Genomic DNA, 26,162 nt, shown 5'->3' with positions numbered 1-26,162 from the left:
AGCCTCTCTGCGGTGTGCTGCAGCGGTAAGGGGAATCGCTCGTTGCTGGTGTCACCGATGCTAAATCACAGATCAACTCTTACCCTAGAGTTGCGAGCAGCCAATCTCTTCTCCCGAGAGCGAGCTTCTTTACCTCCTTTGAAACATTCGTTGCTGTTACACTCTGTGAGAAAGCGATTATAGACCATGTAGCTTTCCAGTCGTGAACAATATGGCCGTCGAGCCATAGACATAAACCGTCTTGTCGATCGGCATGCTCTCAATTCAGTTCGTATCAGAGGTCTATGCTTCGTACCGGTCGCGTAGAAATTTCGCTCCTGCACATGTCTACCGCGGCTTTTGATCCGTCCAAACTCGGACAAGCACGTCTAGCGCGTCTGACCCCGGACCATGTGCTTGACACTTTAAGCCCAAATAAATTCTACGACAGCTTCTCCCCTCACCACAAAACAAATTGTGTACGAACCTCTCACCTTTTATGGCAATGTCTAAGCTAGAAAAGGTTACGCGCCTAGGCCGCCTAACTGAAAACGGCACTTCGGGCCGCAGCGGGCATACTTGGGACGGTAAGGCACCCGTCCTTCGTGCTCCATCAGCACGTGACGACATAAGACATGAACAGCCTCTTGCCGATGCCTTTCAGTCCGTGCCAGATGGTGGTCGTGATGCCTGGACAGTGGTCTCAGCCTGCGCGTTTCTGATATTCTGGACGAATGGCTACACAACCACATGGGGTGTCCTACAGGCTGCCATCGTTCAGTCATCATCCCTCAAGGTAGATGTTCGCACACTGTCCTTTATCGGAAGCCTGGCACTGGCCTGCTTGGTTGCATTCGGCATGCTAGCAGTTCGATTATTACAACTTTACGGGGCCAGATATACCTGCTTAGTAGCCGTTACGCTGTTCGGGTCCGGTCCAATACTTACCAGCTTCGCTCTTCATAACATTGGAGGTCTCTTCTGCACTGCAGGTGTGCTTGTCGGCCTTGGTTCGTCGATATTATACACGGCTAGTAATAGCTTACCCGTGCAGTGGTTCAGCAGCAAGCTAGGCACGGCAAATGGGCTGGTCAAGGTTGGTGGTGGCATTGGAGCAACGGTCCTGCCGATAGCCGCCCAAGAAATGATTACTACACTAGGCCTGCCGTGGACTTTCCGCATATTTGGCTTCCTCATACTATCAACCGGTATACCATCAGTATTGTTGCTCAAAGAGCGGGCATCTACAGGTCCGGCAACAGGTGTGGACTGCTTGGTGCTTAAAAATATCCCATTCCTGTGCCTATGCTTGGCAGGTGCAGCCAGCACTTTCGCACTATTTGTGCCACCATTCTTCATACCGCTGTTCTCCAATTCTATTGGATTCTCTCCTAGTACTGGGGCAGGTCTGGTCGCAGGCTTCGGGCTCTCCACCACGATCGGGCGTATGTTATCTGGCGTCGCGTGCGATAAGATTGGAGCCCTAAACACACTCGCGATCACGATGTTTGCCAACGCCATTAGCATGCTGGCAATATGGCCCGTCAGCAGCACCTTAGCGCCTCTAGTGATCTTCGCAGCTATCAATGGAGCTGGGAACGGGTCATTCTTCGTCGCTATGCCCACCGCCATTGCTGCTCTATCAGGACCAGGTCTCGCTAGCCGCGCCATAAGCATCGGCACATCGTTCTGGACACCAGGATATTTGCTTGGCTCGCCGATTGCTGGTATCCTGATATCCTCGACAGGTGCTGCGAGTTCATCTTCGATCGGGCCGTATCGAGCAGCCATATTCTATGCTGGCGGCGTTAGTCTGGCAGGGCTTGCGTTCGTGTTCATTTCACGATTTAAGACCGACATGAAGATATTGAAGAAATTGTGATGGTGCTTTGGATACCGGGTATCAGGCTCTTGATCCCGTGAACTCTCACTATCGTACACCACTAACGTTCGGTCAAGGCAAGCTCGAGGACAAGTAAGAGCCGACCTAAGGAACTTGATATGTGGTCGGACTCCACATGTCATGGGCTAGAGGCTCGGAACTCCATAGCACAGCTGATCACGATATCCGTGAAGAGGCAGGTAAGGTAAGTGAGGCGAGGTGCGCGTGGCAGACGCAGCCAAATTCGATGGCAAGGAGGCAAGTGAGCACACAACTTTGAGAACTATCAATAAAGTGCCAGTTATATGCCTAGCTTCATCCATCTCCTCCGTCTTGCCGTGTGTGATCACACAAGTCGGTATCTGTCCCTTGGGACAAGGTCGTATCTCTTGGAGTTTTGTCACTTCCTCTTCGGGGTTTATGCTACAATGCTTTTGATAGACATACACAGTGCCAGAAATAGCATGGATAACATCATTTTTAGCAGCACTATTTAAGACGAGCATGAATAGTCAGGCAGACTCTATAGCAGCTAACTAGAAGTTCTCGGTTGTACGTCTCCCGAGGTGATTAAGTGTCTAGATGGTCCATATGCCTTATACAAAATAAGCTTGTATACCAGAGGAGGTAATCCTGATACCGCAGAAGTTTATCACTTGCTTCTCCGATTCGGATTTGTCCGCGGCAACCTCCATCTTAGCCCGTCGCAGGGATGTGCGCACTTGAGACTCGCGCTGTCTCAAGTCATCCCTGCTAGTGGCGCGGATCAATGTGTCATCCATGTACGGCAGACATATTCCTCGTTGGCCTGACAAGGTCTTCTCCACGTGTCGCTGAAAATGTGCCGGTGCCGTTTTCAGCCCAAACGGCATCCGGCGGAACTGAAAAATACCGCAGTGGGTCCAAAATGCGGTGGCTGGTCTGACCTCTGCGGGAACGAAAGGTTGAAAAATGCATCGCGCAAATCAAGACACGAGAACCAGGTGTAACCCTGCACCCAGTGGCGGATGTCTTGCAACCGAGGCAAGGGCCAGGCATAATCTTCCATGGCTTGGTTGATAGGCCGATAGTCGATACATGTCCGGATTTTTACGTTCTTCTTCTCAACGAATAACGGGTTGCATGCGCACACCCAATTGTTTGATGGGAAAGGTTCCACCATGCCTTTCTTTTTCCAGTCGTCGAGAGCCATGGCCAATCTCTAGTGGTGTTTCTCAAGGGAGTCCATCAGACCGCCATTGGTGGTCAGCTCTTGGGCGAACCAATCAAGAGCGGGCCCCCGCAGCCTCTTCGCAAGGACGGCACGCTTTCTCCCCTCGGACGCTGTATCAGCAAGCTCGGTGAGGAGAATCACCGAGCAAGGACGCTCCCACACGGCTCGCCTTGGCAAACTCAGGGCAAGCCATCAATACGTACGCACAGATACGTGCCTTCTGTATGAATCGTTACGCTTTTACCAGGGGTCAAGGCCCGGCAAAGCACATAAGCCTAGGTCATAACCCCTCAAGATGTCGATCGTACAACGAGAACAAGATGGGTCCGATCGAATGACCTTTGACGGCAATCCGGCCGTTTGGAGCGGTTCTTGGCGCATTGCTCGGTTCAACTTGCTTGGCCAGTAGACTGCATCTTCAACGTGACGAAACGACCTGTTCAATGCAGCAAAGAGGTAGTACCTTTACTCCAACCTCCTCAAGTTTCAATGCGCCTTCAATCTCTTTTCAGACTCTTCTGTAAAATTCTTCAAAGCCTCTCAGAAAGCGTTCGACCCGTCAGAATCAAAGTCACTCTCCAAAATGATTCAAAAATAAGCTGTTGCGATACTTTGCTCTAGTGCTTGACCAAGAATGGCCAGTTTCGAGTTGGACACACACCTTACGCACAACTAGATGCTGGTTCCCAATGAAGCAGATACAGTACAGCTCTTCATCGTGAGGGCATTCTCCGAGAATGTGAGATATGCTTGTATCCTATCGCTTGTAGTCCGAAACGACCCGGACGTCTTGCTACCAGTTCAAGGGTACTTCGAATACCAGCGTGCAATACCAAGTCCGGCGATACACAGAAACGACTGGTAGTTTCACTAGATCCTGCGAACGAATGAGAACAGAGTACAGACCGCTCGCATTGAGTGCAGTTTACTATGACATGTACTGCATCTCGTGGTGCATCAATAATCAAAATGCAAGATACACGGCATTTACTACTGCAGCTACGCCGCTAACAAAGGTCACGATTAGCGACAGCTAATCCCAGCTATAGAGATCAAGCCGATCAACGTCGTGGCGCCATGCTCGGAGCAAGCCGACCACGTACTGGAAGCGCCGATGCGGTGATTCATGCTGCACCCAAGCTGAACTGCAGATCCCGGTACACGTGACTTGCTTGTGCTCCGCTTATGCATGTCACGTGCACGGCCTGCCCTGGGGTTGTCATTGACAGACCGGCACTCTGAGCGGTCTCCTCACCTCGCTGACCAATGTGAAGGAGGAAGATCAAGATGACCTTCGGCACAGGTGAAGTCGAAAGGTCATGGCGCTCGAGGGTGGTGAGGTCGGAGGGGTAAGGCAGGTCAAGAAGAGCATAAGCGCGGACGCGGAGACAAGTTCGAGGCTGCGACAGGGTCCGACCACAAACAAGGACGACGGAATAGTGTCAAGCATATCGTGATAATCGCGCAGCACTGCCGCTTCAATAGCCTTGGTTAACCTCGGATGAGAGTAAGTTGCTCATTCATGCAATTCAATGTCGGATTGTACTTCAGTAGAAGGATAAATGTCGCGGTAAGCTGAGTCCCAAGCGCCGAGTGCTAAAGAAAGAGCCGCCAGATTGGCTCGCTTCCATCATGCACAATCACCAGTTGAGCGGCGTAGAAAGGACTGAACGTGGCGCTATAGGCTGATTCGGACTTGTGGGCGCCACTGGTACTTCTTGTCCCGAGACGATGATTGTTTTGGATAATCGAGCTCTAAGTAATCCTGTTTTAAGTTCTCAGCGGACCGTTCCGACGTGCTACGAGTTCAAGCAAAGAACAATGTTTTCATTGATAAGTATAACTCATCTACAAAATCGTCCATGACCTCACTTGAACTCCCCAAAAACAATGGAACTTCATTACTGCAGCGTCTTTTACTGGACGAAGAAATACTATTCTTGCACGTCTCTCCGTCATCCTTTCTCCCTCTATTTTTCTGCACAGATCACCGCCTTCGCGCTTCCAAGCTTCGTCCAGAGTCTTCCTTAAGCCCGGCCAACAGCCTCCACCTCTCGTTCTCCTCCTTCCTCTGCCTCTCTATCAGCATCTCCCCCACCTGCGCCGCCGCAAGCTGACTGAAGTTGGAGTTCTAATGGCGCAAGGACAGTGAGATCCACTCCATATCGCCGGGTTCCTCACGTACTGGCAGCAGTAAGGTGAGGAGTTGGCTGAAGACGAGATTCTGATCGGATCCATAACCCGTCGTTTTGTATTCGCGACGGCGAGGTCGTCCCATGCTACGCAGACTGTTTCTGGTGTTTCGATATAGGTGTACAGGCCGAGGAAGGAAGGCAATGAGCAGCCAGTGAGCTCAGCGATGATGCGCAGCTCTGGTCCACTGTAAGAGAAGGATGTGTGAGAGACTCGGCTCTAGACGTTCAAGAGAAGATCAGATATCGAGATCAAGATATATAACACAAATGCGAACGGATGCGCCGGTACGGTGCAAGGCGTGAATAGCTCTCAACCATGCATGCACGCCAATAAAAAAGGTGGTCTTGGAAGAACAGGTCGTTGTCAGAGGAAACTAAGAGAAGCGGAGACATCTCGGTACAAAGGGATGTGTATGGGTGAAGGAGAGAGATGTCGTTCAATCATAGACAGCGATTCACGAACTAGTCTGGGAGCACGCGTACGAATAGTGCTTTGCCTCTTCGTCGAGGCATAGCGTATCGGTGCCGGGGTCGAAAAGAGTCACAGCAGGCGCATAGCAGCCCGCTTCTGGTACACGATGGCTGTGTGGCGTGTTATCGACTGTATTCTGACCGTCCTGAATAGAGCCCATTTTGCTTAACGTTCAAGTTATCATGAGTACTCTGCAGCCCACTTCTAAAGCGCAGTTCAACGTCGAAACTTTGGGGCATATTTGTTCTAAGCGTACCCCTAATAGGTTCCAAGTGGCACATCTATCGCCGAAGAGGAACCCCAACCTTGCAAGGCGTTTTTGCACCCCAATATATTATCTCACGCTCTCGTCGCATCGGTCTACGCAGCCGGCCAACCCGCGGTCAATGAATTGAAACGCCGGTCAATTACCCTTCCATTGGTGCTTGAGGATACCGTCTTGCTGGAGTTGCAGGCCGCTCCGATATACACCGTAAAGACAGCCGTATCACACGGGAACGAGCGGTCCAGGACCAGAGCTTCCAACGGCTCGTGGACACGCGACGTCACCGAGACTCACGTATCGCCCAACGCCGGCAGAGAGAGGATGAAGCCTCCCACCACTGCTACCGAGTTATGGACGACCTCGAGAATGTAGGTGATGTACCCTACCTACCGAGCATAACACGACATAGCCTAACGATCAACAGCGTCTACGACGGCACAGGAAGTTGCTGAGACGTGGCCTACCTCTGGATGGCACAGTCATGTCCATCAGCACCGAGGCTACACCACATCCCGCCCGGGCGCCGATCAAGCTGTCGCGGGCGGCAAGGACACCCGGACGGGCCGAGTACACCGCTCTGCACCGCACGCTGTGCTCAACACCATCCCTCTCGCAGGCAAGTCTCTGTCACGGCGTGCATGGCCATGCTGAGCATGCAGCTTCTGCTCCGAGACCGCACTCATCGACAATCGCCAACAACGACAGTGACACAGCACACCACGCAGCTGTAACTGGCCTCATAGCTTTGTCTCGCCGTACCACCGCGTCTGCTGCACAGCCAACATGGAGCAACGGGAAGCCAACCAGATCTCCAGACCATTTCGGCGGGTGAACGTCGCAGAAGCAGGGTTGCTGACTTTGATGTGCTTGACTTTGGGGATGTTTATGTCTTGGAAGCGGAGCTCAATACCGATATTGTTGAGGCAGGTTGGAGAAACCTCGTGGAACGAGGCCACCTCGCTCGGAGTGACAAGCGACGCATTTGTGGAACGTAGATACACAGAAACTGCACGTGTGGTAGGAGGTTCTGATAGTGCTGGAGACAAAGATTGATTGTTGTGGTGCTACGGGAAAACCCGTGGGCTGCCGATGCACCATCTCACGTAAACCAATGTGGCGCGGTTGCAGAAGCAGACGCCCATTATAGCCTGCGCCAGTCTCATACCTCACACTCCGGTCCACCTCCCATGAGCACTTGTTGGATTTGGTAACCGTCTCACGAGGACATTCGGATGGCCGTCGGCACATCTGAGGCAGGGAAATGGACAGTGGACGACGAAACTATGGACGTTGTGGCCGAATTCGCTGTGTTTCAAGTGCTTTCCAATGTCCTTGACCGTCAGTGGCTCCATGGATACGTCTCTTTCTTTCTATTCGCTCTAAATAAGTTCGAGTGACACCTCATTGCCCTACCCGCCATGTCCCGACGCCGAAGAAACATGGAACCCTACTTCATCATCGGCGACCGCCACAGTAGTTCCAGCTTATCAACTTCAGATTCTGTCACAAGCCGCTCACCAGTGGTGGAACCTCCGGTGGCACACCACCTAGATGAAACAGCCTCTGACTAGGGTCGTGTGGGTCACGACTGTGCTCATAGCAACCCCGGTTACCGCCCCGCTGCCTCTCTTTGGTGACGAAGGCCTGCAGGTGAACGACATCCGAGCGGTACTCACCGCGACTGGCTGGTTCGAAGTCTTGTAACACCGCGACTGGCCCTGTCGTCGAGGCGGTGACTCACACCGACATCGCCACCGACACCGTTCAACACGTGCACCAGGTCTCAGGCCACATCGAGGTCGTGAACAGCACCCGCTCCAGCTGGTGGCCCGACTGTAACTTTTTGTTTTGGCGAGGCATCGGGACCTGAGAGATATGAGCACGGATAGGTGCAGCCTGACCGCTTGCGAGGTCCCCACAACGGATGGACTCCCTCTGTTTGATGCGAAGCACTGTTTGATGCTCGATTTGACCTGTTTGGAAGCGGGGCATGAGCAAAGGTGGGACTCTGTCTTTTCTGGTTGGTGATGGCATTGTATGTAGAGACCACGAGTACAGTCAACCGATCAGCTTCAATGTAGTGGCTCCACGGGGAATGCTCCTGCTCCTGTTGTAGCTGCCAAAGTGATCGGTAGCACTAGACTGAGTGACAACGATTTGAACGAGCTACTGCGGTGCTCCCCTCCTTCATGCGTCAGCATGCCAAGACCCAATGCCTTGCGGCTACCGAGACGGCCACGCTTTTGCTGGCCCGTGCCACACATTGCTGACTCCAAACATAGCCTGCACCGCTAGAGAGTGCCACAACCCTGCAGTACATGCTTTGGGCAGAGTGCATGTGGTGGCCCATACCATCGGCATGAACACCCTGTAGGCTACTCCACTGAAGACGGAGGTCAGAACAAGACTCATCGATGTCTCCAGCAAGTGATGCTCGGAGGGACCACGTGGATGTCATTCCTCCAAGCCATTTATCGACCTTTGAAAACGCAGCACGCACATGGTGCACTCCTCCTGGCTTCCGTCTACTTCTCCGCCATGGCCGCAGCATCGAGCATGTCCTTGTGTTCCTGCTTTGGCTGTTGTGCCCAGCTTCGAGCACAATGAGATCAGGTCTTCGATGCTCAGCGAAGGTCGGCACAACAGCAAGTCTCGCTGGCGGCCAGGCTGGAACGACTACATACTGTCTCGGACGAGGTCGTGGGGGGCAACGTTGGCGTGGCAGCACCCAGGTCCTACAGCATCTTGGTCCCTCTGTCGACAGTGGCAGTGCCTCAAGCATATAAAGACCTCAACCTACCACTGTGCTCTTGCACCAAATGCCAGATCCAGATCCAAAGTCAACTCGAGAACCTGTGCCATGCCCAGACGATATCGGCACAGAAGCGAGCATCGTTGGCGACCAAGCTGGCACAACTCCAGAGGATCTCACAGGACACACTACACGACGTAGTTCGTGCTGAGGACAGCAACCCTCCAGATGCGACAGCGATCAGCACAAGTGCTCCAGGTCGACCGCGAGGGACGAAACGCAAGCGTCCGGGGCACTACTCGGCAGGACCCTGGCCGAGTGAGGTGACCTCCACCACGAGATTTTATCACGAGCAGTCATCCCTAACAGTGTACCATGACTGCTTGCGTAGATCACAGCAGTTGAGGTACTGAGGACTGACGAAGGAAGTGGGACCAAGACTTGATCGAAACCGGAGGGCGACGTGTACTGCATGGTACACTAAGAGGAGCGAACAACATAGTGTACGAATGGTATCTAATAGATACAGCATCACAGGGCACGAAATCTCCACGTGACAAGACGAGCTTGGCGTCACAATTCATTTTCCTTATGGTCACGCACGCGTCCATCTCGCTATAATATACTTAGACGACGTTTATTCTTGCTTCTTTACATCTGCAACTGCTGTATTTGAATTGATCGTACTTGTAAGGATTCGATCTTGTTTGGTTTGCTAGATTGCGAGACTGTCATGGCTTGTTCAAAACCCCTTTCGCTGTCAAAGCCGAATTCAGACAGCTAGGGTCCCTGCTTATGCTGAGTATGGGCTGTTTGCAAGCCTAAGCGACCCAGCTTTGCAGTCACCCTCTGTCAGCAACATCTCTACGTCATTTTGTGAAGACTACTTACACAACTCCTATCCATCATCATGCCGCAAAGCAAGAAGTCAGCTCAAGGGTTGCGAAACACGTTGCCGAGGCGCACTGCCGTTCTCGCAACGGAAAAATCCATTGGGCGACTGTGTCGACGATCCTCACGAGTCACTTTTCTCCCCAGCAACTTGTGTATTAAATCTGGACGCTCTGTCCGCTTGACCGAAGCTTTGACGATAGAATACATTCGCAAACATACGACAATACCTGTGTCTAAAGTCTTCTGTGCTTTCGAGCACAATGGAACAGTCTACATTGCAATGGAGCGCTTGTCAGCAATTGCGCAATCTCCCTCGTCCGCATGGCCAAAACTTGGTCGCTGCCATTGATGGCGGTCCGTTCCTCGATGAGAGGCTGCCAGGACCGTCGGGACTTGTGGGTCCATTTGCGTCCGTGAAGCAATTTCATGCATATCTTAGATCGGGTCAAGGACCGGATTTAAGGCACAGCGAAGACGTCCAACACTTTCTTGCATTGCACGACGGGACCAACGAAGACGTGTGTTTCGCTCACAACGACTTGAGCAGCTTGAACGTTTTGGTGGATGACCTGCAAATCACAGGCATCATCGATTGGGTTGCCGTCATACTATGAATATACCTCGGCCTGGCATGTCAATCCCCAGAACATGTTCTGGCAAGACGAAGTCAATAGGTTTCTTGATGTTTTCGAGAGGGAGCTCGAGAGGGAAAAGCTTCGACGCCGGTACTTTGGCGATTATTGAAGCATGGTGCAGCGCTGCAAGTCTGCAAAATGAAAAGAGATTGGCTAGCATATGACAGTAACAATGCTGCCTCAGGTGTTCACGGAAATTGGAAGATAAACCCGTGTCGAGCGCTTGAGCTAGTCCAACGCAAGTCTGTAACCAAAAGTGTGTCACAGCCCATTGTGGTGGGCGCTTCAGACGGTGGGCGGCAAATCTGCGGGTACAAAGAGTTCAGGCTGTTGTCTTACACTCTTGTCGTTCGTCCATCACTACCTCCTTCTCCCAGTCTAAATCACCAATGCCTAGCGACAAAGCGCGGCTTTATGTGGCGCTGTACGTTCGTGGAGGGGCAGCAAAAATGCCGGGCAAAGAAGACAAGTTATATACCCTTGGCGGGGTGAGTAAACCGAAGCTAACGTATGTCTACCAGATACCACTGGGCACTCTTGGTTGCGCCCAAGAACGAGAACAACGATTCAACCGGCATGCGATATCATGCCAAAAATGCACCAGGTCAAAGCACATGGGTCTTCGAAGAAAAACCGACGTCAATAACGGCCACGAATATGATGCTCGTCCGTTTCATGATAGGCAAGATCAATGATCCGCATGCTCTAGCCGCAAAGTTGCGTCAAGTACCCGTGGTCAACGAGAACCTCGACTGGAACTGTGTCAACTGGTTAAAGAGTGCTTTGGCGTTGATAGCACAGGATACGTCTCTTATGGGGATATCCACGTGGAAGTGGCAAACCGTCAGAGCTGCGTCTATGCAACATTGTGAGCAGAAGACGGCACAGGGTCGTTTCAGAGGCGAGGGCAACTTTGACACATCGAAAGTGCCTACCTTCGACCTACTCCAAGGGAAGGAGATGACCAAGTGATAATGTTAGTGTAGTCAGTCACTGTAGGAGGGATCGTCGTGTTGTCAGCATGTTTGAGACGATGCACGTGTATACAAGGATCACCTTCTCGTTCGTTCGCATGCTTGGCCATGACACATAATGCAAGCTGATCACGTTGATAGCTATATAAGGGTTTCGTGATCCCTCACGTAGTTGCCTTTCGTACTCGAGAGCACTCAGTCTTGTGCCTACGAGGCATCTATTTAATCCTGCGAGTTCGCTCGTGGGACGGCTAGTCAAAGCTCGTAGGACCAAGTCAGCTAGCATGGGCTTTGCTTCAGCTTCTGTAGTGCAGCGAACAGAATTTGCACTGTTCTTGAGGAAGTTACTGTAAACGCTGCCGTTATGCCTGGGGTCTTGACGATATCCCAGCTATCTGTTGAACGCCGGTTAGGGTGTATGAAACGGTAGCCTTTCCACGCCTTCGTGCCTGGAAGGGACATTTGGAGCAGCGCATCATCGTGTCCGTCGAAATCTTCGTGATCGAGTCGAAGTGTGAAGGCAATATACGCACAGAATCTACATCCAACGCTGGCATTGGCTTTGATCTGCTTAAGAGTGTTTTGTTTATGAAAGCGAATACTTGTATGGTGGTTCTCAACCCAAAGATAGCTGAGGCATCTGCCACATACTTCGCATAAAGAGCGACATTGTCTGTCAGCTCTGGCGTTATTCAATCTCGATGCGCGGTGGAGATACAAAATTGTGATAGTGTTATCTATCGCACCGCCTGAAAGCCTCTCACCCTTGCTATCCTTAAGTAAGCAGTGATTCGATCTATAAAATTTGAGACAAGCATTAGGAACCATCGCAGTTGTTTACTGATAAGTTGTTTACTGATAGATGGGATTCTAAAGCCAAGGTTCGGGATTGGGGCCTAGCTGGAGAACCCGGTGAACGGCGGCGGTGTTGCGCAGGCTTTGGTTGCAGGCGGTCATTGGTTAACATGAGTAAAGCTTGACCACGGAGCGGTCCCACAGTCTTTGCTCGTGCTGCGAAGCAAACAGCTAACCTGATAAGAATGGGGCCGTGTGCCCCTCTAGGTGATGCAGAAACGTCCTAGGCAGGCTCCACCCTACTTACTTCCCAACATCAGCATGGCAGCCGTGAATGAAACGATGAAGACAAAGATTTTTGCCAAAAAAGCGGATCTAATTTTGTTGTTGAACTCGAGGTCCAGTGGTTTCGATTTTCCGATAGAGAAGGACAACAATCCCGCCTTATTAGAGCTTTCCCCCGAAAGGACACAGGCAGCTAGGATTCCGGCCACTCCTTCCCAAATCGAGTTACACGAAACCGAACACGCCGAGGTCGACGGTGAAGTCGATGGGCTAGGTTTAGAAGATGCCCCATCTGAGGTGGGCGAAGCAGTTGCAGAAGACGTGTTGGAACAAGATACCGCAGAGGATGTTTGCGAACGGCACGACAGGTCATCTCTGATAGAGCTGCATGTGTCCGCGATGCACCTGACGGAGGCGAGCAAATACTTTGAAGCGCTCCTTACAGGCCAATTCCGAGAAGCATGCCGAGACGCAGGCGCCATTCGACGCGTGCCTCTCGAAGAGATCTATGCTCCAGCGTTCATGCTTCTCATGGAGATAGCGCATTCGCGATATCACAATCTTCCTGCGCGTGTCGATGCCGAAATGCTGTTCCAACTTTGCATCCTCATCGACATGTACGATATGCATGAGTTGACCATCTTGCAGACAGACCTATGGTTCCAGCGCTTGGTCCATCAACTTCCGGCGCATCCGGCACCAAACCTCCACCATTGGACTTTCATCTGTTACGTCCTGCGCAAGTCTGAGCAGTTTCGGGTGGTGACCGCCACAATACAGAAATGCTACGTTGAGAGCGACAACGAATGTAGAATCCCCCTGCCGTCTTCCTTCGACAGTAAGTCATGTGCATCTGTCTGTGTTGGTGCTAACCCAAACCTAGCAAAGGTGCAGCAATCGCGCAGAGATGCCGTGTCCCGTTGTGCAAGGCGACTGCAGGAAGTGCTCGACGACTACGGCGACACTACTCAATCTAGATGCCTGTATGAGCGAAAAGAATGCGATGCCTTCACATTGGGTAGCTTGATACGTGCGCTGCGAGATGTCGATTTGTACCCACCGGCTGCAGAGATATCTCGACACACCATCGACGCTACTCTACACAAGTTACAACATCTCCAGTTGACAAACTACTGTAGCCTCCACAGAGACGTGGAAGACGTGTGGGGAATGAGGTCCCGTAGGAGCTCTCGACGTCTCGATGCATGGACAGGCGACTGTGGCTGCATTGAACGTATCGCGACCATCCGGGGGCAGCTCGCGAGTGACACAAGGGGCCTCGAGCTAGCAGCTGTCCTTCCAACCTGACGGGAGGCCGAGGCGCTCAAGTTTCAGCCATTCGAAAGGAGGATCTGATCAATGTCCTTTGGAAGCCCATTTCAACTGGCGGATGCTGTAGTGATACAACATAGTAGATCAAAGACACTGTTTGCATTCAAAGTTCGCTACGAATGGATGGTCGTTTGGGTGGGGAGAGGGGGGAGAACTCATGGTCTGCGCCGGCTGCGACAGCGCGGAGACATAGACATCGTCCTTGATCTCGTTATCGAAAATTGACATGCCATGCAAAATCCATGTTGGGCTGCGATGTCCAAGCCAGACCTGATCGGTAACATCTAACAGTCCCTAGGCGGACTTTGTCACCCGAGTGCACGTTGTCATGTCCCTCGTGGATGTGGCTTGCGATCCCGGAACTGGCACCACAGTCGCAAATGTGGAACATAATGATCTCGTAATTTACGGAGTCTCACCAGCAATGAGATTTGTAGATGACGGGTTCTCAGAAATCTTTGCGTGCTTCTTTGCTCATCTGAGGTATCTTTCCGCCATAGAGATATAAAACAATTGGAACAGGCGCATATAGACAACCTAGAATGCCCCATACACTACTCACCCAGCCGGGGCCAAGGCTCTATATCCGTTGGTCGAAGATCAATGAGATCTCGAACCCACTACATTCCAGCACCAGCACCAGCACCAGCACCAGCACCAGCCACTTCCGGTGGTTTCTATCCAACGCACCGAGCGAACCTAGACCTGGCTCCATCGGTCGCGTACTTGCTGCTGCTGTTCTAGCGCCATCCAGTCTTGCGCCGCCAGCTCGACCACGTGAGCAAAGTCCGACAGCACAAAGTCCAGCTCGTCCGCCAGCGACAGCCAGGCGCCATCCGCCTCGCCCGCTTCATTCGGCCGCACGTAGTAGTGGAGGGTCAGGTTCTGCACCACCGAGCGAATGCGCTCCTGCATCTCTTCCGTCGCTTGGTAGACTGTGCGGAAGAACCGTACTTCTCGCGTCAGCGAGGCTTTGTCGCGGATGATCTCGACCAACCGCTGCTCGTACGGGGGTCGCGGCACGCCTTTCTGCGCTGCGATCGCCCCAGACTGGAGACCGAGGGCGAAGGTGGACGCATGCATCTGCTGCAGCTGCACATCGAACGGTTGGAGCGTGGTGGCTGGTCGAACCGTGTGATTCGGTCGGCACGCACGTGGTCTATATCGTCGACCAGATGGTCCATGGTCGAGCACGCCATGGTGAGCCGCGATGTTCGAGTCAGATCGGAGGGGTGGTCCTGTGCGGCCGGGAGATGGGCCTCTTTAACCGTCTGTACCCCACGCCGTTCGTCCACTTGTTCTGGTGGTCTTGTAACCGATCCGCGACGCCGCAAGTATGAAACACAAGTGGTGTCAGAGGTCATGCACGTACTTCCGATCGACCCACTTCGATGGACAAAAGCCGTCATAACGCGTTCGCGCTATAGTAGTGACGAGCTCCACACGGGTCAGCCGCGGTTGATCGAGGGGGCCAAGCATGACCGTCCACCAGCAACAACCGAGAAAGTGCAGTCCATCCATCCACGGAACGGAAAGGCTCGCCATGACAGGTTTCGGTGGCCAAGAGCCGTCCTTTCCACCATTTTCTGCGATGACGCATAGCACACAAGTAGGACACAGACATCACTCAAGAACTGTGGCCACAACTCTCGCCTCCTTTTTGTCTCGCTTGAGTGCCACTCTTGCACATTGTTGTTGACCGCACGACTGTCCCACATGCCTGTAAAGGTCCGCAAACCCCGCCAACGAAAGGCTTCGAAGCGGGCCGCCAGCCGCCAGGTCAAAGACGAAAAAGCGCGGTACGAGCGATGTCGGCGACGCCGGTGGGGCCTGGTCAAGAAGGCCCGCGAGTACAGTGCGCTGTTCGGGGCCGAGGTCTACTTGCTCGTGAAGGACGAGCACAACGCCCACTACTTTGCATCGGAGGAACAGTGGATCGGCGCCCCCGAGGATGTGGTGAGCTAGTGGTTTCCGTCGACCACCATCCCTCTGATGCTGATGGTGGGTGACAGGGAGCCGTGCGCGTCGAAGCACCCGGACGCAAGGTCCATCGAGTCCGAGAAGACCTGTCAGTTGTGGAGACCGGTTCTGATGACCCAGACAATATCCCTTCTGAAGGCTCTGATGATACGACTGCTGCAAGTCCTCTCTGCGCCACGTCCAAGGGTCGAGGCCTACAAAGCGGGTACTCGGGATTCGTCGATCGCCTGAAAAAGGTGCACCGAGCACTGGGCACCCTGCGACGCCTCGACGTTGACCACGATGATGCGGACTTTGAGATAGAGGCCGCCCCGGGTCCCGAGGGCGACAGAATACGGGGACCATAGATGGGCATGTCAGAGGCCTAAGCGATCCTCGTGCTCAGGAACGGACGAGAGTCTGCTCTTAGTGGCACACCGCAGACACGCCTTGTTTTTGTAGGCATTCCATAAGAGATAGAGGTTTCCGTACTGCTGGCCAGTATCTGTATCAACCGAGGTAGATCGTGTCCGTGTTGTCGAGACCGTGCCAGTCGTGATGTCGTGGCGCGTCCAAAGTGACCGCTATCCTGCTTTGTACGCCAACGAAGTGGTCCTCCTGCTCGATGTATGGCCATCGCGTTCTGTCAAGCTCACTCATACTGCGTCATGTTAGCTCGCCAGACGTCGGCTTGCCAGCCATCGCTTCGGGCTCGCACATTTGTCATTGGCGGTATCTGCTGCCCCTCGCCAAGCAGCCGGCTGGATCAGCTGACCTGGGTGGATGGGTGAAACGACAGCATTCGGTGGCCTCCAAACAACGCACGTGATCTGGGAGATCCAGCCGAGGAGGCTGATGGCCGCACCACTCCTATTCGTGTTGTCGACACATAATCGTGTGTTTCGTTCTCGAGTGGATCGTCTGACAATGCCTCGCCATCGACGTCGTGGCGGTCATGTTTCGCTGTCGAAAAGCAAGTTGTGGCTCGAGGAAGAGTGCAGGTGCAGCCAATTGCCTTCCACAGATCGAGATGCCCGGGGTGAAACCGGTGGTGGTCCCTCAACTGCTCTCATATACTGCACCGTGCGATGATACCAGACACTCGGCCAGCAAAGTCAAGTGCTGTACTGGCTAAGCTTATCATTCGACACATCCGATCACGACGAGCATGGCGCGGTGCCTCCCGGATGAGATTTGGCTCCAGGTTTTCGATATGGTATGGGCGCCCGCTGTGGCCACTAACTTCAGAGACCTGTGCTGACCGAACAGCTTCCTCGAGCAGATCTGCTATCCGCTCTTCGGGTCAGCAGGACCTGGCACCGTCTAGGAGCAGCGCTGGTCTACCGAGACCTGTCGTTTCCGCTCGCACCGGAATGTGTCCACTGCTCCGGATGGCCAACCACCCGCGTCAGCGCCACCGTGCAGCGTCGCCGCGTGATCGCCGCGCTGCTGGAACCCATGCTGGCACCCCACATCCGTTCGCTCGACATCGCCGCGAACACCACGTCCTGCTCCTGCGGGAACCGCCCACAAAGGTCAGCCGGGTCTGTGCGAGCACCGTCTTTGGCACGACTGTCGTGGGAGTCGTTGATGCTGCTGCTGCCACGAGCCCAGCAGATCCGCACGCTGCGGTGGGTGCCGTGTCCGAGGTCGACGTCGACGTCGAGGCTGACAGGTTGCAGGATAGAAATGCCCAGCTCCGTCTGGCCACTCCGGAGTCTGCTTGCGTGGTTTCGGCCCATGATCGTGCAGCTGATGCTGCCCGAACGCCGTCTGCACGAGCAACTGCTGACCACCCGCCTCCGACACCTGTCGCTCAGCACCTCCCAGCGCCAGTGGACGGGATCACTGCCTCCACTGACGTGCCTGCGCACTCTCCAGATCGCGGTCCACCGTGGCTTCCCCCAGACCAACGGATCGAGCTGGCCGCTCGTCGACCTGTCCCTTCTGACTGAGTTGGAGCAGCTGCACGTCCAGGGCGATGTCTGGAGCCGGGTCCAAGAGACCTTCACCGGCGTCTCTCACACCATCCGATGCTGTCTCCTTCGAGGTTCGCTGGTGGTGGGCACACGATCGGACGACTTTTTTGGCCGTATCGCCACGGGACTGCAGTCCTTGTTCTGTCAGGGGACGCACGTGGTCGGCCAACTGCGCACCGACTTCCCTCAGCTGGCATTCTTGGCTCTGCACCAGACTGTCCAGCGTCCGGGCGTGTTCCTCTGTCCCCACGCCACCATCCGGGCCATCTCCATCGAAGCCGACGACTCGTACGGGCGCGACCGAGTAGAGGACCTGAACACGCTCCTGCAACTGGTGCTGGATCACACGTTGCCGACATTGAGACTCTTGGCCCTGAGATCAGGACTCTCCTGCATCCTGACCGCCGAGACGTTGCATCGTTTTCCACTAATGCAGCACAGGACGGCGGTCGTGCTGGATGGCGCCATCGTCATGGATCAGCCTCTGCCCACCTCTGGCACAGGGGACTTGACCCCTCCAAGGATTGCTGTCACCATTGATTCATGGTTGCCAAGTGGCGTAAGTCAGCGCCATGTCGGGTAAGACCTCAATTGACATCGGCAACAGGGCCGAACATCGCCATCTCCCTCGAACGCGATGAATCATCTAACGCAGCTCGACACGGCGGACAGCCCCATGACGCCGCCTCAGCGCTGCCGGTGTGGCCACTGGGACAGGGAGCTCGCCTTTGACCACGCCGGTGTCAATCGTGCGTGCTTCGACATGTATGCCTGGTTGATTGCCGATCCTCGAGTGCCCACTTGCGGTCACAGGTGGCCATCAAGGTAACCACAAGCACAAGCCAGAGACAGACGCCGAACGGTGGAGAGTGTAGCTCCCAGATGAGGACGCGTCACAAAGACGCCTGTACCATGATGTTTGACATTGTCATTTTTCTTCCCTGCCAACTCATTATCCATCTGTGGGAGAGGTCCTCGCTCTTCTCTTGCTATGTCCAGAGGGCGAACGGCTCAGACGTCGAATGAACGTCCGTTCAGCGATTGAAGCTAGAGGAGAAATTCAAGGAGGCAGATTGAGTGGGCGCGGGTTGGGGGTTGACTTAGACGGTCGCGAAGAGGCCTTTTGAATGACTGTGACCTGCAGGCCAAGTGACATAGACCTGGAACAGCCCTTGGGACAGCGTGGGAAAGCGGGTCAGTAGTGTCAACAATGCTGCGGTCTGATGGTGGCCATGCTACAGATGAGCACCAACCAACGATGGCGAAGCTCAATTACGCGACTGTCGACGCGTCGTAGAAGCTTGTGCGAACCAGCAGGGCTGCAGCTGGACCTCACATATCCAGCAGTTCCATTGCGGTTACATTGCGGTTACATTTTCATCCTCTTGCATTGGACAGTACAAGTGCCTGCAATCCGTAAAATCTCAGCCTCGTCGAATTCAGCCTGCTTCCTTTTCGCTTTGTTTTCCTGGACTGCACGAGGCGCTCGAGTCGCACTGGTTGACAACCACAACGAGCATGGAGACCCAGACTGACCGCGGCATGGTGGCAAAACATGCAGTGACTGACGACAAAGGCTATGAAACCCTCTCCGACACCGAGCGAACCTCGACTCCTGAAATGGAGGCTGTACTAAGCCAAAGGCGCGAGACCTATAGCGACCAGATCCCCAGCAAGGAAGAAGTCCACGCTGAAAGAGAGCCAGCGTTCGACGATTGACGTGATCATGGGTCGCCACATCAACGGCAGAACCATGTAGAGCCCTCCAGAAAGGTGCAACATGAGAGGACAGAGTAATGCTCGACCCAGGACCATAGCGCACGGAGTCCACAAGGCAGCAGCAAGAGATCGTTCTTGACGTTGGAAACAGCAGGGGTAATGCCATTCCACACCGGCTCGTCTCGTGGCCGCCGCCGATACTCGACGACCTCCCACACACCACTACATCACAGTGAGACTGCTGCCAAACGGTGATGCGACGCCTTTGACAAGACGATCCAGCTGACATCGACGCCCCATGGAGTTGTTGACGGTTGATTTCCTCCACCCGCGACGCGCTGGCTTGGTGATCACCAACGGCAAGATGCAAAGAGAATTTAGGACATGCTCAGCTCGAAGGGAATCGAATCATACTAGGTCATCTGCCTTGCTTGTCCGAATGGGGAAAATCTAGAGAATGCCCATCGCTCCTCTACGCATATTCGACTTCTGGGCCACGACGGACCAGCCTCCTCGTCTAGGGCTCCTTCTCACACAGGCTGGGATCGATCCCGCCCATGTCAGTGACGACGGAGCAAAACGCTTCCTCGCACATGTAGGAGCGGTAGATCCCGCGGATACCATCTTGAACGGTCCAATACCCTCCACTCCCGAACTTGGTCCAGACGTTCTGATCGCTGCGACCACAGTTCTCTGCGAAGAAGACCGTGCACACACTGTCGCCGACGAGCTGTCGGACCCTTCAGTTAGCATCTTGATCGTGCGTCCACAGGGAGGGAAGAGCCGAGCTTGATATTGCTACCGACGTCGCCTTTGGCATTCGAGTCCGGGATCTTGCGACACCCCGTCTCCCATACCAGGTCTTCGGTGACACATGGCGGACCACCGTCGACCTCGTTGCAGAACGTGATGTTGCCCGGCGTGCGGAGCGCCGTCACCACGGGGAGACATACCCCGAGAACGCACGCTTTCTTCATGGCTCTTGACGACGCTGTTGCACTCGTGTTCGGAACTCAGGATGGGTTGGAGCACGAGGAGAGTCTTTCTTGCCCAGGTTGATGCGGCCAGGACGGTGACAGATCGTGCACGCACCACGCTGACTGTGGCTCGGCAGTGTTCAGAGTATGATGGCATCCCTCACGACGCACAGCACCCACTTCTGGTGGACAGAAGGCCGTTTCTCCTTTGGTTGGAACATTATTCTTCAGACCTGGCAACCGCTTCTCCAGGAAGCGTGGGGCACGAAGGTCTGCATACGGCACTGGTTCTTGGTGGCATTTGGTGCCGTCAACGGCAACCAGCTCTGGTGGAGATGAGAAAGCCTTCTCCTGGTAATCTGCCGATGTGCAGCAACAACTTCTGGTGGGCATATTCATGGGTCTCTGTCAGCGGAGCACCATATCATGGCTTCTGGCATGAACAACCTAGCCGAGGTGCTGAGTGATCAAAGCAAGTACGAGCAGGCCGAGGAGATGCATCGAGCACTTACCCTTAGATAATCCAAGCACAGAGTGTATACTGTTCATGAACAGCGTATGCACAGCTATTATAAAATGCTAAATTTCGTTCTCTTATATTCAGTCAGTCTAGTGTTAAGCTATGTATAACGCGCTGTACTTATGCTAGAAGACCTGTTGTACTGTCGTGTACAGTATTTCAAAGCGTCAGGATAGGACTGCAGCCATACTCTCATCACATCTCAGCTGCCACGTGATGGTGTTGTATAGTGTTCATCACGCGGTGCACTAAATCCTGTCTTAGCGCCGTGACACTAATATTCGTTATGTGGTATTGGTAAGTGCATTGCCAAGCCCACTCGCTCAAGATTGGTCAGATGCGCAAGCATGTCTCTTACCGAATCAAGTATGGCGGGTAATGCCAGACACCTTGGCTATCTTGGCGGAGGACAGTCCAAACGTGTTGCGGCAGAGGTCACTGGAGAGGCCACTTTTGCAAGTCACTGAGCCGCGAGCAAAAGCGGCCTCCCCATTTATAATGCACGCAACTTGTTGTGACAATCAACGCCAAGGAAGCCAAGATGCTTCAGCTTCTCGGGTGGACGGTAACGGGATAAGCAGAGTACTCGTCTCAGACCAATAAGGAGCAAGTGGAAGTGAGAGAAAACTGGGTGTTACAAATCTGTTACCAGGCTTTTGAAGTTGTCGAGTGAACTACTGTAAGCGCAGTATTCTAACCATTGCTGCGGGTGGTTCAATCCACCCATTCCTCGATCTCGATTCATTCACGGCGGATGGTTTCGTACAGTATACGCACCTCTTGTAGATATAAGTTGTAGACCAATCACATGTTGCGGCGGCCCTCGACCAGTTGCAGCGGTCAACCGGAACATCCCAGCGATCCACCGCCCGCACACGAAGCGACCAGGTCCCTGGCAAGGGAGAAATCCACGGTGAAAGAAGGTCAACATTCGACGATGGACGTGATCATGGTCGATCATGTCAGGATGTAGGGATCATCACAGGGATCATCACGAGGTGCAACAATGGGAGACTTCCCACCATGGAGAGGACAGAGTAATGCTCGGCCCAGGACCGTGGCGTGGGGAGTCCAGGGGCAGCAGCAAGAGGTCATACTCGGTATTGGAGATGGGAGAGATAATGCCATTCAGCGGCCTCACCCTAGGCCGAAGGGAGCCGTGAGCTCGATGCAGATTTGCGACATCTTGGCACATACGCCGCGTTAGCAACTAGGCTTCAATATTAGGCAAATCAGGCAACATAAACTGCACAGCGCTGCACGGTTTCCACAAAAGTCAGCTGCGCTGTGCTACGCTGAGGAGCATAGGTGCTCATGCCCAAACAAATAAACTGCAGGCTCAACCTCCCGTTAAGCCGCTTCGGCATCCCAAACTTTCCTAGCCTGAGTTGCGGCTAGCGATACAATTGTGCTCTCGTTGCGACAAGAAACATCACATTCACTAGTGCCCCATTTGTGCTTGAAAAACTTTCGACCGGCAACTATCTGCTGGCGCCATCCATCACCAAAATCGGGAGAGAGACTGCCATCAGCATTCCTACCTTGCCAAATATTCCTGCGATCAGACAACCAAAAGTGCCACCATTTATCACCCGCGGCTTTAGAGACAGCCATACTCTTGAGAGTCGACTCGAGTCTGCGTCGGGTGGACCACCCAGCTGATGCGAAGAGTGCCTGAGGGTTCGTAAGACAGACGGCGACGTCGAAGAAGCGAGCGGCTGGGAAGTCCAATATGTATAGACCAGCGCGCCGGGCACGTCCATAGTAATCGCAGTCGCTCGGATAGTAAGGAATTCGTATGTCCCACAACCCAATAACGTCAGCAGCTAGCACATTGACGTGAGCCAGCTTGTCATAGTCAAAGTAGCCAATCGGCCAATTTGGAGACCGAGTTCCAAACCTGCGTACGAGCTCTCGCTTCTCTGCTACGACTGCTTCGAACGGCGATGGGTATAACGTCTCATCCTGCATCACAACCACGTCTTGGTGGGCCCAGAAAAAGTCGTAGATGTCTTCCCTTTGGGCAACGTGAAGAAAAAGATTCTGGCATTCTGCGAATGTCAGCCGCCTAGAGATTGCGTAAACGGCGACGCCATAGACGTATCGAATATGAGTATGGTTTAGAAAGTAGTGCATGTAGGGGTCTACAGAGCCTTCTGCGTTTTCCGTGGCGTGTCCGGTGTTGTCGAATATTACGATCTGGGATGGTGGCCAGCCTTGAGCCAGGTAAGACTGAAGCAGGTCTCCAAATGGCGATCCTTTGTGCCGTTGCACTGGGTCGCACAACAGTAAAGAATTTCAGAGATCGTGTTCGTGTTGACTTGCCATTCGAAATTCAAGATCGAAAATCATCCTGGGAAAGTTCTGTCATCGAACAAATTATTCGTGAGGAAACGCAGAACATCAATTCTTGTAATGTTGCAGAGATAACAGTCATAATTTCGATCTGACAATAACGAAGCAGCCCTTGAACAACACGACGAACCTGCAGAAGTACCTTCGGAGAACCAAGAGTGTGAACCACAAGTAGAGTCTGGTCCGTTTGACTCCCAGAGTCTTGAATTGTGCTGACGCTTTGCCAGAAACATTGACCGGATACGCATGCAGGCTTACCGTGGAAGATGCTCAAAGGATTGCATTTTCCAATCAAATAAATGGAAACATCTGGTTAACGTATCCCTATAACAGCAGCACGTCACCTTTCGTAACCATTTCTATAACTCCAGAATGCGCAAGATCGTACTTCCAGGCGCGGCCACAGCTAGGATGATGAACGTGGAAGTATGTACCCAAGTCTGATAGACCCTACCGTATCATAGTTCCAGCTCTTATTCCAAAGTATCATGACCAGCTTGCCTTTCTCTTCTGTTCCCACGCCATCAAGAAATTTCCCTGTCTCGTTCTCGAAGATCCTCAAGGCACCTATCTGTTGCCGAACATCAATAACGACCGCAATAGTGTTGTCAGGAAAGCTGCTGTTAATTTGAGGGTCGGTAGTTATCTTCCATATAGGATCATTATTGTCACTGGCACCTGTCTGCGAAAGTTATTAGCTTATGATGCTCCGGCGAGGGACGTTGCTCATACTACCTCTTTCTTGCATGCCTCGAGTAACTCATTGTCGGAAGCATCATCGAATCTGATTTTCTTCACCATTCTGGAATTGTTGCTGTATTTCAATAATGATATGCCTGAAGTTGCCTGATCATATCATACTTAGACAACATATTAGATAGAATTGCTGAGCAGAATATCGACTATTTCGAGCATATACCTCGCTGCCAGATAATTTTGTCGCAACATAGGCGGGGCAACGTGTTGCCTCACACGGAAGATCAGGTGACCAATAATTTCAGAGACAACTTTGCCTCACTAAGAGGCGTCTCAATCATAGACAGGAGCCCACTTCGGGGGCTAGCGATTGGCTAAATCTTCTCGTATCATGATTGACCTAGTACGAAAGATATGTCATATTTGTGTCACAGAAGCTGTATGTTTTAGCTATAATTTTGCCCAGATTATTGAAGAAATTGTGGTCCTTTCTGTGCTCTCCTTGTGGTCTCTTTGTGAGCCCCTATTGCAGTCACTTACTGAGCTCTTGCCGCTTCCTGCTAGAGTCGAAGGACAACCTACAAGTATAGACTATACTTGGTGTTGAGAACAGGATGAGAAGGGCTACTACCTGGCATCCTTCAACGGCCCATGAAGAAGTATATTCGTGATTCTGTAGGAAATAGTCATCTATCGAGTGCCGGTTGGACGGGCACACAGGCATTGATACTCACGATCCTGCTTTGCATCTGCACATATAAGTGGGACGTATAACTTTCCCTGATACTATCTTGTTGCTCACATGGTAACCGCAACCATGGCTTCATGCCCTTCATTGTTCAGACAGCCCTACTTCTATGTCTCCAATACTTGCATCTGCGGAAGGAAGAGGGTTGACTTGGATGTCCAGAATGCTGTTAGCATTCAAGACCCATTGCTGTATTCTCCCATCTTCGCCGGCTTTGTTTGCCCGCCACTTCAGACAAAACTACACTTCGCTAAGACGGCGCCCGTCCCACCCAACACACCCAGCGACTAGGGCACAGCTACCGAAGCAACCAGACAGTGGACGAAGCGGCCGATGATGAGGATGCCGACAACAGTGCCTGCAGTATGTCATGGTCATTGGCGCGTGGTCCAAATCATGCCACCAAACCACGTCATCCTGTCTGCACATATATTAGTGTTATTCTCTTCGTGATGTAAGTTCTTTCCTACCACCATACCGACAGGTCGAAGTCGCGGATCTTATGTTCGCTGAGGCCTGGGAAGTAGATTAGCGTGACTGGCCGCTGATCCACAGCAGAGGTACGCGTCCGGCATCCAAGGAGCTGGAATGCGTGGGACAATTGCATCACGTGAGCGGGGTCTTGGGAAATCCCTTACATCAAGGCTACCAAAGCATACCGAGCACAAATAGTGATCATGGTGCTATGAGAAGCGCGAGAAATGAGGTAAGCACGTTCGGAAAGCACATAAAGCGGCTGCTGATCAGTCTTATAGTCAACTTATTCGTAAAATCGCCTTGATCGGCCCTCCCAATGCTGGTAAAAAGACATTTGCGGGAAACCTGCTTTACAAAGTAAGTGGTATCTCGATCAAGGTGCCGTGCTAAGCAATATTTTCGTAGCTGGGTGGAATAGATCTTGGACTGCTGGAAATATTCGAGAAGACCGATCTCGACCACTATGATCAGGTCATGCCGGTGTTGCAATCACAAGGGAGAAAACCACTATTTTTCAGCCCTAAAAACAAAATCGAGATAGGTTCGAGACTCGCAGATTCGACTCGCAACGCGGTTAACGGCTTATCAGTTCCTGACGCACATACTGCCGACTTGAACGTTCTACTTGTTTCGCCCGATACTTTGCAGGATTTTCAGACGGCAGGAACGCTAGACTTCACAAATCTACCTTCCATCTGTGTGGTGAACAAAATGTTTGTTATGTGGATATCGTTGATATCTTGCAAAGACTAAATTCTCCAGGGATACGATCGAATGGGGAATGGACCAATTCATTCAAGTTCAGGAACGTGTAAGCCAGCAACTAGACAACGCATCTAAGTAAGTAAATGACGAGCTTTGATGTAATATCTTCGGGTAACTTCTGACATGGCAAGTATCCTATTTGTTCCAGTCGATGCCAAGACGGGTGAAAACGTTGTCGAGACATCGGGCCGCGCTCTGAAACTGCAACACAAGGGAGAAACGCCGCCCCCGGAGGAGAGTGTTTGTTTTTTTGGGGGGGGGGGGGGGGGGGGGGGGGAACTTTCCTTCGTCGCA

At 52.8% G+C, this 26,162-nt stretch overlaps 6 protein-coding genes across 6 annotated transcripts; 2 read left to right on the top strand and 4 right to left on the bottom strand.

Annotated features, from left to right (window-relative positions):
• Positions 1-939: 939 nt before the first annotated feature.
• PMZ80_011145 (uncharacterized protein) lies at positions 940-1,839 on the bottom strand (the record flags this gene model as incomplete). The annotated part of the gene is made up of 2 exons (XM_064879533.1): positions 940-1,773; positions 1,834-1,839. The coding sequence occupies 2 exons, from the start codon at positions 1,837-1,839 to the stop codon at positions 940-942; spliced, it is 840 nt and encodes a 279-aa protein (XP_064724707.1).
• An 8,837-nt stretch (positions 1,840-10,676) lies between these two features.
• Positions 10,677-11,259, top strand: PMZ80_011144 (uncharacterized protein; the record flags this gene model as incomplete). Its single annotated transcript, XM_064879532.1, has 2 exons — positions 10,677-10,711; positions 10,809-11,259. The coding sequence occupies 2 exons, from the start codon at positions 10,677-10,679 to the stop codon at positions 11,257-11,259; spliced, it is 486 nt and encodes a 161-aa protein (XP_064724706.1).
• A 3,034-nt stretch (positions 11,260-14,293) lies between these two features.
• Positions 14,294-14,756, bottom strand: PMZ80_011143 (uncharacterized protein; the record flags this gene model as incomplete). Its single annotated transcript, XM_064879531.1, has 2 exons — positions 14,294-14,350; positions 14,400-14,756. The coding sequence occupies 2 exons, from the start codon at positions 14,754-14,756 to the stop codon at positions 14,294-14,296; spliced, it is 414 nt and encodes a 137-aa protein (XP_064724705.1).
• Positions 14,757-15,389: 633 nt separating this feature from the next.
• On the top strand, positions 15,390-16,000 carry PMZ80_011142 (uncharacterized protein; the record flags this gene model as incomplete). Its single annotated transcript, XM_064879530.1, has 2 exons — positions 15,390-15,629; positions 15,686-16,000. The coding sequence occupies 2 exons, from the start codon at positions 15,390-15,392 to the stop codon at positions 15,998-16,000; spliced, it is 555 nt and encodes a 184-aa protein (XP_064724704.1).
• A 1,477-nt stretch (positions 16,001-17,477) lies between these two features.
• Positions 17,478-18,148, bottom strand: PMZ80_011141 (uncharacterized protein; the record flags this gene model as incomplete). The annotated part of the gene is made up of 2 exons (XM_064879529.1): positions 17,478-17,948; positions 18,104-18,148. The coding sequence occupies 2 exons, from the start codon at positions 18,146-18,148 to the stop codon at positions 17,478-17,480; spliced, it is 516 nt and encodes a 171-aa protein (XP_064724703.1).
• Positions 18,149-22,177: 4,029 nt separating this feature from the next.
• PMZ80_011140 (uncharacterized protein) lies at positions 22,178-23,983 on the bottom strand (the record flags this gene model as incomplete). The annotated part of the gene is made up of 3 exons (XM_064879528.1): positions 22,178-23,059; positions 23,637-23,864; positions 23,918-23,983. The coding sequence occupies 3 exons, from the start codon at positions 23,981-23,983 to the stop codon at positions 22,178-22,180; spliced, it is 1,176 nt and encodes a 391-aa protein (XP_064724702.1).
• Positions 23,984-26,162: the final 2,179 nt, after the last annotated feature.

Source organism: Knufia obscura (genome assembly GCF_036327395.1).
Source record: "Knufia obscura strain CCFEE 5817 isolate CBS 148926 chromosome Unknown scaffold_26, whole genome shotgun sequence".
NCBI lineage: Eukaryota > Fungi > Ascomycota > Eurotiomycetes > Chaetothyriales > Trichomeriaceae > Knufia > Knufia obscura.
Note: the sequence above shows the minus strand (reverse complement) of the source record. Positions and strands in the feature narration are given on the sequence as shown.